Raw genomic sequence first — 13,141 nt, 5'->3', positions numbered from 1 at the left:
AGGTGACTGGGTTGCTGTGGGAAGACGGGGTCTAACGTTAGTAGCAGTGATTGGGAGGAGACGTCCAAGGAGAATATTTCCACATAAGGAAGGAAATCTCATGAACAAAGAGGTAGAAAGGACTGGGAAAGGGAGAAAGCACTGTATAATCTAATCTGATAAAAAGTAAGGAGTCATAAAAGGAAAATTGTAGTTTTCTCACCTTCTGGATACAGGGCTCCCTTCCTGGCCTCTTCGTGGGGTTGGGTGGGGCCTGAGACTAGTCTTGGCTAAGTGAATTGAAAGCAACATCACTTCCAAGTCAGAGCATTTAATTACTCATATGAGACTCTGCAGTCTGTTCTTCCTTGCAACACCAGTGATCGCCCACACTCAAGATAATGTGAGCAGCATGAGCCCAGGTTCTTGAATGACTTAGCAGAGCCCTCTTGTTCACCAGTTACAGTGTGAGTGAGAAATAGAAACATCAATTGTTTAAGCCATTGAGACTGGGGAGTTGATTGTTAACTGCAGCACGGTATACCCTAGCCTATCCTGATTATTACAAGGGTGAGTAGCAAACAAAGTGGTTAAGGAGATCTAGTAGAAATAATAAGGAAAAAGGTTTTCAGCTGCATGTTTTACAGACCTAACATTCTTAAGAAACAGGTCCAAGTCATTCCCAGATTTACAAGTTAGAAGATTCCAATAAGGTGAGAAATATAAACTGATGTCTTATACAGGCATACTTCAAAAATATTATGAGTTTAATTCTAGATCACCACAATAAAGTGAATTTCGCAATAAAGTGAGTCACACAAATTTTGGGGTTTCCCGGTACATATAAATATTTATACTATACAGAAGTCTATTAAGTGTTCAATAGCAGTATGTCTGAAAAACAATGTGCACATCTTAATTAAAAAATACTTTATTGCTAAAAAATACTAATGATCATCTGAACGTTAAACAATTCTAATCTTTTTGCTGGTAGAGGGTCTTGCCTCAATGTGGATGGCCACTGACTAATCAGGGTGGTGGTTGCTGAATCTTAGATGGCTGTAGCAATTTCTTAAAATAAGACAACAGTGAAGTTTGCTGCATCAGTTGACTCTCCTTTCACAGATGGTTTCTCTGCAGTGTGCAATTGCTATTGATAGTATTTTACCCACAGTAGAACATCTTTCAGAATCGAAGTCAGTCCTCTCAAACCCTGCCATTGCTTTATCAACTATGTTTATGTAATAGTCAAAATCCTTTGCTATCATTTCAACAGTGTTCACAGTATGTTCACCAGGAGTACATTCTGTCTCAAAAAACCACTTTCCTTGCTCATCCAACCAAAGCAACTCCTCATCCATGAAAGCTTTATGAAATTGCAGCAATTCTGACACATCTTAAAGTTATACTTCTAATTCTAGTTGTCTTGCTCTTTCCACCATATCTGCAGTTACTTCCTTCACTAAAGTCTTGGAACCACTCAAAATCATCCATAATAGTTGGAATCAACTTCCAAATTCCTGTTAATACTGATCCTCTGCCTCCTCCCATGAATCATGAGTATTCTTAATGACATCTAGAATGGTGAATCCTTTCCAAAAGATTTTCAATTTACTTGGCCTAGCTCCATCAGAGGAATCACCATCTATGTCAGCAATAGCCTTATGAAATATATTGCTTAAATCATAAGACTTGAAAGTTGATATTGCTTCTTGATCCATAGGCCTCAGAATGAATGTTTTGTTAGCAGGCATGAAAACAACATTAATCTGTTCATCTCCCTCAGCGCCCTTGGATGACCAGGTGCATTGTCAATGAGCAGAAATATTTTGAAAAGAATCTTTTATTCTGAGCAGTAAGTCTCAACAGTGGGCTTAAAATGTTCAGTAAACCATGCTGTAAACAGATGTGCTGTCATCCAGGCTTTGTTACATCTTGGAATACTGGCAGAGTCAATTCAGCATGATTCTTAAGGGCTCTAGGATTTTCAGAATGTTAAATGAGCATTGGCTTCAACCTAAAGTCACCAGTTGCATTACCCCTAACAAGAGAGTCTGCTTGTTTTTTGAAGCCAGGCATTGACTTCTACTCTCTAGTTATGAAAGGCCTAGGCCGGGCGTGGTAGCTCACGCCTGTAATCCTAGCACTCTGGGAGGCCGAGGTGGGAGGATCACTCGAGGTCAGGAGTTCCAGACCAGCTCTGAGCAAGAGCGAGACCCCATCTCTACTAAAAATAGAAAGAAATGATCTGGACAGTTAAAATTATATACATAGGAAAAAAATTGGCCGGGCATAGTGGTGCATTTCTGTAGTCCCAGATACTCGGGAGGCTGAGGCAGAAGGATTGTTAAGCCCAGGAGTTTGAGGTTGCTGTGAGCTTGACACCACAGCACTCTAGCCCGGGCAACAGAGCAAGACTCTGTCTCAAAAAAAAAAAAAAAAAAAGAAAGTCTTTTCTTCCAATAGAAGGCTGTTTTGTCTACATTGAAAAATCTATTGTTTAGTGTAGCCACCTTCATCAGTGATCTTAGATCTTCCGGACAACTTGCTGTAGCTTCTACATCAGCACTTGCTGCTTCACCTTGCACTTTTGTGAGGACAGCTTTTTTTCTTAAATCTCATGAAGGAACCTCTCCTAGCTTCCAACTTTTGTTCTGCAGTCTCATTACCTCTCTTAGGCTTTATAGAATTGAAGAGAGTTAGGTCCTTGCTGTGGATTAGGTTTTGGCTTAAGGGAATATTGCGGCTGGTTTGACCTTAAACCCAGACCACTCAAACTTTCTCAGCAATAAGGCTCTTTCGCTTTCTTATCATGCATATGTTCACTGGAGTAGCACTTTTATTTCTCCTCAATAACTTTTCCTTTGAATTCACAACTTGGAGAACTATGTTTTCCTCACTAAACTTTTTAAACTTTCCTCACTAAATAATTGTTTCTAGCTTTTGATTTAAAGTTAGAGACATGCAACTTTTTTTCACTTGAACACTTCAAGGCCACTGTAGGGTTATTAACTGGCCTAATTTCAATATTGTTCTCAGTGAATAGGGAAGGCCCAAGAGGAGAGAGACTGATGTGGGAACAGAGCAGTAATAACACCCAACATTTATTAAGTTCACCATCTCATATGGGTGTCATTCATTGTGCCTCAAAATAATTATAATAGTAACATCAAAGATCACTGATCACAGATCATCAGAGCACATACAATAATAATGAAAAGGTTTGATATTGTAAGAATTACCAAAATGTGAGACAGAAACATGAAGTGAGCACATGCTAATGGAAGAATAGTGCCAATAGACTTGCTCAGCACAGGGCTGCCGCAAACCTTCAGTTTATGTTTAAAAAAACAAAAACCATGCAATATCTGTGAAGCACAACAAAACAAAGTATGCCTGAATTAGACATAAAAAGCTAACTTCAGAACTTAAGAATGTTAAATGTTAAAGAACTTAAAATAACCTTGGAGGAAAAAAACCAAAAAGATCTAGGCAAAAGGAATATTACAGATTGCAAGCTTATCACTGAAAAAAAAAATAATCAAATATATTACAGTTGTCCCTTGATATCCTCAGGGGGATTGGTTTTAGGACCCCTAATCTCCCAATACCAAAATCTGCAGATGATCGAGTCCCTCATATAAAATTGTGTATTATTTGCATGTAAACAATATACATCCTCCCATATACTTTAAAATATCTCTAGATTACTTATAATACTTAATATGATGTAAATAGTTAATATACTGCATTTTAAAATTTGTAATTTTTTTAATTGTTTTTATTTTCTTTTTCAAATATTTTCAATCTACAATTGGTCAAATCTTCAGATGTGGAACCAGTGCATACAGAGGGCCAACTTTATCTTTAATATTAATTATTTCTACTAACATTTATCAAAATTATCCAGAATTCTTATGTTTTCCTTCTGTCCTTTCTCAAGTTACAATGTGATTTATTGGTGACCTGTGCATCATCTAGTTAATTTGCATTTTTAAATTTCTTTAAAGATTTTCTGTATTTAATATTTTTCATATGCTCATTTCTTAATTTTTTCTTCAAAAACACGTTTTTAGGTCACATTGAAGTAGTGAAATTACTCGTGGCACATGGAGCTGAAGTGACATGCAAGGATAAGAAGTCTTATACACCTCTTCATGCGGCAGCCTCTAGTGGAATGATCAGCGTAGTCAAGTACCTTTTAGATCTTGGAGTTGATGTAGGTGTATAGATTGAACAGTATAAAATAATGAAGCATTTTATGTAATTCTGTTGTTGGCAAAAGTTATTTCAGGTTTAAAAGATGATTTATACAATAATTTTTGTTTTTTAACTGGATATCTATAGTCCTTTACTTATTCTCTAGTGTACTGATTAATGATCAAGACATATATAGTCAAATTATATTGAGGTAAAATAACTTTCAAGGGTGAATGATTAATTGCCATTTTTCCTTCTCCATCACATTCCAGGCCCTGTAGTTCCATTTCACCTGAGGGAACCAGCAGATCAGATACACATGGATTAGACAGCCAGGTTATTGTTGTTTGCCTAGTTAGTCTAATATTCTCTTTAAATGACTGTAGCAGTTCATGTTGCAAGAGATTGGCAAGAGCTAGGCAGGAAAACAAGGCTTTTTGTCTACCAAGTATAAGTGTTCCTTTCCATAGAATTCTCTTTGGTTAAAAAGAAATGCTACTTTATCTGGATATCTTTGATTTCTAAATTGAGATAGCTAAGAATACCTGGAGCTTTTACAGGACATTCCTTAAACACATGTACTTTACTCCCACTCTTAGTATATTTACTCTTATTTTAGGGACAGTTCTAACAAACTCATTGGTTCTTCAAAACAGCAAATTAGAAGAGAGTGGGTAAGGTTCTGCTAGAAGGAAACAGCTGCAAAAAAACTAAGAAAAGTAGGTTATAGCCTAGTTGGACACAGAATACATGACAGAACTGTAGAGGTGGACAGGCTCTTGGTTTAAGAACCATGTGAAACTCTCTGCCTAAAGCAAGCTAGCAATTATTGAACATGTGGGCTTCACAAGAAGTTACAAAAATCCATGCACATTGTTATGTAGAATTTTGTAGAGTTCAAAACAGATAAAAGTTTCATTTCAACTCTGCAATTCTTGTATCTATTTCAACAAGAGTAACATAATACCTTGAAAAACCCCTGATCTAAATAAATGAGGCAATCTTGTTTCTGATCACTTATTCAAGTTCATTCTAGTGCAATTCTTAAGACTTATTTTATTGACAGTAAAATAACATTTGTAAACTCTGGTGACAGTATATTCTTTGAAATAAGTGATCATTCTTAACAGTCTTTTAATGACATGTGGCCTCCAATTGTGTGGTTTTTTTTAGTTTCCTGGGGACCTCATAATAAATTACCACCAACTGGGCAGTTTGTGAGACTTAAAACAACAGAAATTTAATCTCTTAAAGTTCTATAGTATGGAAGTTCTCAAGATGTCATCTAGGTTGGTTCCTTCTGGAAGCTCTGAGACAGAATCTATTCGCATGTCTCTCTTCTAGCTTCTGGTGACAAAATCTAGGTACTTTAATTAAAGTTAAGTGTTATTATTTTCTTACTTCCTCAGATGTCTGTTACCAGTGATTGCAGAAAAGAAAATGTTAAAGTTGTGATACATTGGGGCCAACTATGAGGTTATGGGGCAGAGTCTCTTCACAAGTCTTATGACCAACTACAAGTTGTGGGTGAGGGGTTCTCAAAGCTACTTTCAGGTTTGATAATTCATTGGAAAGACTCACTAAGCTCACTAAAAGCTATATACTCACAATTACAGTATATTGCAGGGAAAAGATACAAAATAAAATCAGCCAAGGGAAGAGAGACACGTAGGGTAGAGTCTGGGAATGTTCTAAAGGTGAAGTTCCCTTTGTCCCCTTCTCATGGATTCAGGACACATTACTCTCCTAGCATCAATGTGTGACAATATGCACAATGTATTTCTAATTAGGAATGCTCACCTGAGCTTCATTGTTAGTTTTATTAGGGTTCCACTACATAGACATGATTGATTGCCCATGTGGTTGATTAGTCTCCAAATACACTGATACCTCATAACCCAAAACCCCTACCCTATATCACATAGTTGGTTTATATCTGGCATGGTCAGCCCCCATCCTAAACAAGGACACTTCTATCAGGTATAACATAGATTACTTCTCTGAAGCCAAGGGCAAAGTCCAGACCTCTCTTTGGATCATAATTCTTTTTTTTTTTTTTTTTTTTTTTTCTTGAGGCAGCGTCTCACTCTGTCACCCTGGATAGAATGCCATGGCATCAGCTTAGCTCACAGCAACCTCAAACTCCTGGGCTCAAGCAATCCTCCTGCCTCAGCCTCCCAAGTAGATGGGACTAGAGGCATGTGCCACCATGCCTGGCTAATTTCTTTCCATTTTTAGTAGAGACAGGGTCTCACTCTTGCTGAGGCTGGTCTCAGACTCCTGACCTCAAGCAATCCTCCCACCTCGGCCTCCCTGAGTGTTAGGATTACAGGTGTGAGCTACCACGCCTAGCCAAATCATTTTCTTTACTGTAGAGAAATCATGTAAACTTCAAAGTATTCCTTGTTTTATTTATTAGAAAGAAAAAAAAAAAACCCGAGTTGCATGAATTATTTCTCATTCTTGAGCACATTCTTTTGCCTTGTGATAAAATGCCAGCATGTGAAGCTGGAACATATTTACAGCCCACGTTTGCAGCAAAAATGAATTAAATAAGTAGAAGAACATGCCCTTCATTTTTAAAATCCTGATCTGTACTTCATTACTAACTTACTGTTGTCATTGCAAAGTGAAAAGACTGAAAATATGCATGCTATTGACTATACCTCAGAATCTTCAGTCTGTGTTTATTTTTTGAGTCTTAGAATTAATTCTACAGTAAATCCCTAATGTAAAATACATTAGTTTACATTTTCCTAAAATATTTCTTTTGATATTATTCAGTTTTGTCATGAGGTAGACATTGTATATGTGAATTATATTCCCTGAATGTACAAAATCTATTTAGCTCCAAAATGCCTGTTAATGTTCATTTTTTTAAATGAACTTCAGAATTATAAGCCTCAACTGAGTATTTATCCCTGTTACTGTTTCTCACTTTAATAATTTGATTGCAACCACAAAATTGCTAAAATAGCTGGCAACAATGATAATTAGTGAGACTTTAACATTCACCGTTTTTTCCTTCCAATAGATGAATGAACCAAATGCCTATGGAAATACACCTCTTCATGTAGCCTGCTATAATGGACAAGACGTTGTAGTGAATGAACTTATAGACTGTGGTGCTATTGTAAATCAAAAGAATGAAAAAGGATTTACTCCTTTGCACTTTGCTGCTGCATCAACACATGGAGCATTATGTTTAGAGCTTCTAGTTGGCAATGGGGCCGATGTCAATATGAAGGTATGAAACAAAATCAGAATCCATACTTTATTTAGGATTTTACTATTTAAAAGAATATCAATAGTGAATACTCTTTAGCAATAAAAAAGGAACTACTAATTAACTCAAGAACACGGCTGAATCTTAAAAATATGCTGAGTAAAAGCCTCACACAAAAGTGTGTATGCTCTTTCCATTTATATAAGGTTCTAGAACAGATGAAATTCTACTTGTATAGGGTTCCAGAATCTATAGTTGAGAAAAATAAGAGCAGCGGTTGCCTCTGGGAGGAGGGGAAAGAGGCATGAGGAAACTTTATGGGGCAATGGTAATGTTTTGTATTTAGATTATTAAGTATGAAATGTCTAATTTCCTTAAGTACTAAGTTTGACAGTTGATAACTCTGACATTTCACTTTGACACTTCTTGTTTTATTTGTATTGTGAAGGTACATTCTTATTCTTTCAGACACACAGTTTGGCTTGTGATTATCTATCAAATTTTTTTAAGAGCAATTTTTGTGAAACCATACATAAGTCAAAAATTCATGTTATTTTCAAATATAAGTTCCGTTGTGGCATCAATGCAGCACAGACAGCTTGAAATAACAGTGAAGTGTTTGGGAAGGATGTGGCTAATGAATGCACAGCATGTAGTTGGTTTGATAAGTTCCATTCTCGTGATTTTAATCTCAAAAATGAGCCATGTGGGCAACTTGAGACCAAGGTGGAAAATGATGAGCTGAAAGCTACAGTGGAAGTGAATCCATTTCAACCTGTGCTTGAATTAGCGGCAAGGTTTGACGTTACTATTCCAACAATATTGGACCATTTGAAACAAATCAGCAAGGTAAAGAACCTGGATAGATGGGTTCCGCATGAATTAAACAAGCACCAGAAGAGAAATTGTCTCCAAGCTTGACTTTCTTTGCTGTTATAAAAGCAAACCATTTCTACACTGTATTGTTAGGTGTGATGAAAAATGGATTTTGACAGTTGCAAGTGCTCGGCACAACGGTTGGATAAAGATGAACTGCCAACATAGCCCAAAACCAAATATTCATCCAGAAAAGCTAATAGTGTCTGTTTGGTGGTCCAGTGCTAGCGTTATCCACTACAACTTCATGAAACCTGGTCGGCTGATTACAGTGGGTATCTACTGCAACCGGTTGGACGAAATGATGAGAATGTCTGTGATGAAGCAGCTGAGACTGGTCAATAGAGACAGGCCAACCCTCTTACAAGACAGCACTCGACCACATGTCACACAAACAACGCTGCTTAAACTATAGCAGCTGGACTTGGAAACGCTGTCATCCAGCATATTCACCAAACCTTGCACCAACTGACTACCACTTCTTCCAGGCTTTAGACCACTTCTTGCAAGGAGAAATATCCAATTTTCAACAAGCTGTGGAAAATGCCTTTCGTGATTTCATCACCACTCGCTCTCTAGGCTTCTTCGCTGCTGGAATAAATAAGCTACCATTAAGATAGCAAAACTGTGTCGAGAGTTTAGGTGCATACTTTAATTGTGCTGTTTCTTGTTTGAGATATAATAAACTAAAATTTTAATTCAAAATCTGACATTTCATATTTAATGATCTAATATTTTGGCAGGCTTTATATTATGTAGATAAGCATTTGTCAAAATTCATAAGGGACTACATTTAAGATTGGTGGCCAGGTGTGGTGGCTCACACCTGTAATCCCAGCACTTTGTAAGGCAGAGATGGGCTTAAGCCCAGGAGTTGGAGACCAGCCTTGGCAACATAGTGAGACCCTGTCTATACAAAAATTTTTTTTAAATTAGCCAGACATGGTGGTGTATGTCCTACCTACTGGGGAGGCTAAGGTGGGGTGGTGGTTAACCCTGGGAGTTGGAGGCTACAGTGAGCTATCATGGTGCTACTGCACTGCCTGGGCAACAGAGCAGACCCTGTCTTTAAAAAAGAATTTTTTTTTTTTTTTTTGCCGAGTTGCCCAGACTGGCATTCAACTCCTCACCTCAAGCAATCCCCTTGCCTCAGCCTCCTAGAAAGCTAGGATTACAGGTATGATCCACCTCACCAGACCTCAAAATCTTAATTGCTTATGCTTTCTCACAGAATTATGCAGTAAAAGCACACTATTTTAGCTCCAGAATTTTCATGTATTTCTAAAATTCAAATGCTTACTCCTGAAAGTGTGACCAAGAAGCAACTATTCCTTATGTATAATTCACTGATATCGTGTTTTTTCCTAAAATTTCAAAAAAGACTTTTAGAGTGAACACCTGTATATATACCACCAAGATTCTACCACTAGTATTTTACCATTGGTTGTTTACTGTTTATCCATCCATCCATCCACCCACTCAGTTGCCCAATTATTTGATGCTTTTTTATTAGCTGGACACCAGTGATTGGATTGATGCTTTTTAAAGTTAGTCACAGACATCACTACATGTCACATCTAAACACTTCAGTATGCATACCATTAAAGACAGGACCAAATAAACTGAAAGATATATAATAGCTAATGATGTAGGTTAAGCCTTCATCATTTTTATGATACTTAATATTTAACACACAAAGATGATTTTAACTCAGCCATTTTATTATAAACGGGTCTCATAGAGACTGAAAAAATTTGGTTGTGATCTTTGCTTTTGAAGAATGTTGATATAAATTCAAAATTCTTATTTTTTTAATTTTAATTTTATTTTTATTCTTTATTATTTGAGACAGAGTCTTGCTCTTTTGACCTGGCTAGAGTGCAGTGGCATCAACATAGCATAGAGATTAGGCTTCCTATTTTATACACTGCCATTTAGGCATGAATATTTAATACAATTTGATGATAATGAGTCACTTGATTCATGTCAGTGTCTACATAGTTGACACTGTGATTATATTTTCAGTCTATCTTTCAAGAATCACTCCTGTAAGAGGCTCACTTAAAAGTAAAATGCTCAGAACAATGAATGTCCTATTTGAAGTTACCTCCTTAATTTGTAAAATTCATTGGTAGATTTCATACATAACAAGGGAAACTTTTAACAAAGGGGTTAAGATACGTTTAAATACATTTGAAGGCAACAGCTTATGATGTTGGTTTCAAAACAGATTTCATGAAAGTTGCCTTAATCTCACCTAAGGAGATATGACATCTCCTTTATATGCAGTTGTCCAATTATTTTATTGCCAAGTTCTACTGAAACATGTTTCCCATGTTGATGACTTCTAAGGTCCCTTCCAGCTCTGAAATTACACAAAAATTGTTAATAACTGAGTTTTCAACCAACAAGACTATGTGCTCATGCATTCCCAACACCTGTATTTCCTATATTTATCAAATGGGTATTTATTATTTGGTTGATTGACTAAGGGGCCTAAGTCCTTGACACTTGCTCTATGTTATAAAAATTTAAATTTGCTAACCTTCTTGTTCTCCTTATCAAATTATCTCTTTGTTTCTCCCTGCTTAATCTTTTCCTCCTATCGCATTCTCCGTTTTGTTGTCTCTGGGTTTGATTAAGTTATAGATGACTAGGAATTGGAATGTGAATTTAAGTTTGTAATAATTCAATTTCTAAGATTTTAAATTAGTTATCCTACAGAGTGATAGAGTTAAAATGAATAGGGTTTAAAAGGCAGTATAGGTCTGGTTTAATATGAGCCTTATTAATTGATTTCTTCATTTACATGCACACGTTTTCCCACTCACACTATTCTTTTAGAATAGATTTTGGTCGGCTAAGCAAATACACTAAATATTTGATTTAAAATTTGAGGCTAATTATTGTGAAATGTGAGCCTTATTACTGGTTTTGGTCACCTGTGAAACCAACTCTTAGAATTTTTATTGGTTTTTCTATTTTCTTGTTTAAAACTCTTAGTTTGATTCTAAAATGATTTGAGGTGATTGAAAAAAAAATTCACACAGTGTTTCTCCAGTTCAGAGAAAAATAAATGTGCCTTCCCCCTTCCTAACATGTCTTAAGGCAGACTTTTCAGTTGGTAATCTCAATCTTTTCCTTTTATATATCTAGAATACGTTTTATGATTAGTAAAGTAAAAATGTTAATACAGTTCCACCTGTTGGATTATAATAAAGGATACTATCTGGGCACAGTGGCACAAGCCCAGTCCCAGCTTTCAGGAGGCTGAGATGGGAGGATCTCTTGAGCTCAGGAATTAAAGGGCAGCCTGGGCAACATAGCAAGACTTTATCTCAGAAAAGAAAAGAAATAAAGGACTTTATCACTCATTAGTTATGAGGCCTGATTAAATTATTTAACTCCAGGGCCTAAGTTTCCTCATCCTCAAAACAAGATTAATGGTATCCATCTCATAGGGTTGTGAGGATTAAATGACTAATATTTATGAAGTGTTTTAAACTGTACCTGAAACATAGTGCTATATATATAAATGTTAACTATAGTTATATCTTCCAAATTTCAGCATTTTATGAATTCAAATTGGTGGGAATAAAGTCTCAGTCTGTCATCCAGGCTAGAAAGCAGTGGTGTCATCATAGCTCACTTCAGCCTCAAACTCCTGGGTTCAAACAATCCTCCTGCCTTAGCCTCCCGACTAGCTAGGACTACAGTTGCATACCACCGTGCCCAGCTAACTTTTCTATTTCTGTAGAGATAAGGTCTCCCTCTTGTTCAGGCTGGTCTTCAACTCCTGGCCTCAAGTGATCCTCCAGCCTCGGCCTCCCAGAGTGGTAGGATTACAGACATGAGCTGCTGCACCTGGCCTCAAATTTTCATTACAAGTTTCTCTTTCTTTTGTTTTTTTGTCTGTAAAAAATGGCTATAGGCAAAAGATTAACATTAAAAATCAGGATTTGTCGTATAGGGAACATTTTGAAAACATGAAAACAGAATCTTTTTGTTAAAAATGCTTTTGTGCTTTTTGTTTTGTTTTATTTTTCTGGTTGAAAGAATAACAACTAGCATATTAAAAACAATGATTAAAATTAAAATGATATAACAAGTACTGGTATGTCACATGAGTGTTTTACACAAAAAGTTTATTGTATTTACTCTGTACAACAGAGACCTATGAGGTGTAGATGAAATAATCTTCGTTTTCTGTTGAGGAAATGAAGGCACAGAGAAGTTAGGCAACTTGTCCAAAATCTTGCCTGGACAGAACTGAGAATCCACACTCAGATTGTTCTGACTCCAGAGCCCACACACGCATGCATTCTGTCTCTCTTTTTCCCTTCCTTTCTTACAAGGTCTCCAAAAAATTAGAAATTCTTCAAGATTACTTGCCAGTTGTATAGTTTGTTTGCTTGAAAAAATCATATAAAATTATGGAATCAAATACCTAAGTAGCTATTTATGATACTGCTCTAGTACTCCAATATCATAATGGGTTAAGGATTTCTTAAGGATATTTGCATTGTATAGTGTTAGTATAGACTTAGAAAAATTGTCACATTTCAATGTTAGTACAGACACAGAAGCCATGCTGAATGTTGCTGTGACATTAGGAGCTCCAAAACAGTTTCTTTCCTTTGCATTGGTCACACGTATGTTTTGATTAACTAAAAGATTTTAAGGAAGAAAAGACATTGCCTAACCCAGAAGAAAACATAGCACCTAATTCAGGAGTTGTTTTTCTTCATATTTGGAACGCCTTTAGAATTTCTATATGAAATACACACATGTCCAGCCAATCTGCTTTATTATTTTAAGAGATTTGAGAAAATAGCTAACAATATTTATAAATAATTATAG

General features: G+C 36.3%; 1 protein-coding gene across 3 annotated transcripts in view; it reads left to right on the top strand.

The window, feature by feature from the left end:
• Positions 1-13,141, top strand: part of ANKRD28 (ankyrin repeat domain 28) — a 112,230-nt gene that overhangs the window by 60,661 nt on the left and 38,428 nt on the right. For all 3 annotated transcript variants that reach the window (XM_069473267.1, XM_069473266.1, XM_069473268.1), the window contains 2 exons: positions 4,056-4,198; positions 7,214-7,426. In XM_069473267.1, coding sequence (XP_069329368.1) covers positions 4,056-4,198; positions 7,214-7,426 — 356 coding nt within the window. The remainder of the gene's footprint in view (positions 1-4,055; positions 4,199-7,213; positions 7,427-13,141) is intronic.

Source organism: Eulemur rufifrons, chromosome 7 (genome assembly GCF_041146395.1).
Source record: "Eulemur rufifrons isolate Redbay chromosome 7, OSU_ERuf_1, whole genome shotgun sequence".
NCBI lineage: Eukaryota > Metazoa > Chordata > Mammalia > Primates > Lemuridae > Eulemur > Eulemur rufifrons.
Note: the sequence above shows the minus strand (reverse complement) of the source record. Positions and strands in the feature narration are given on the sequence as shown.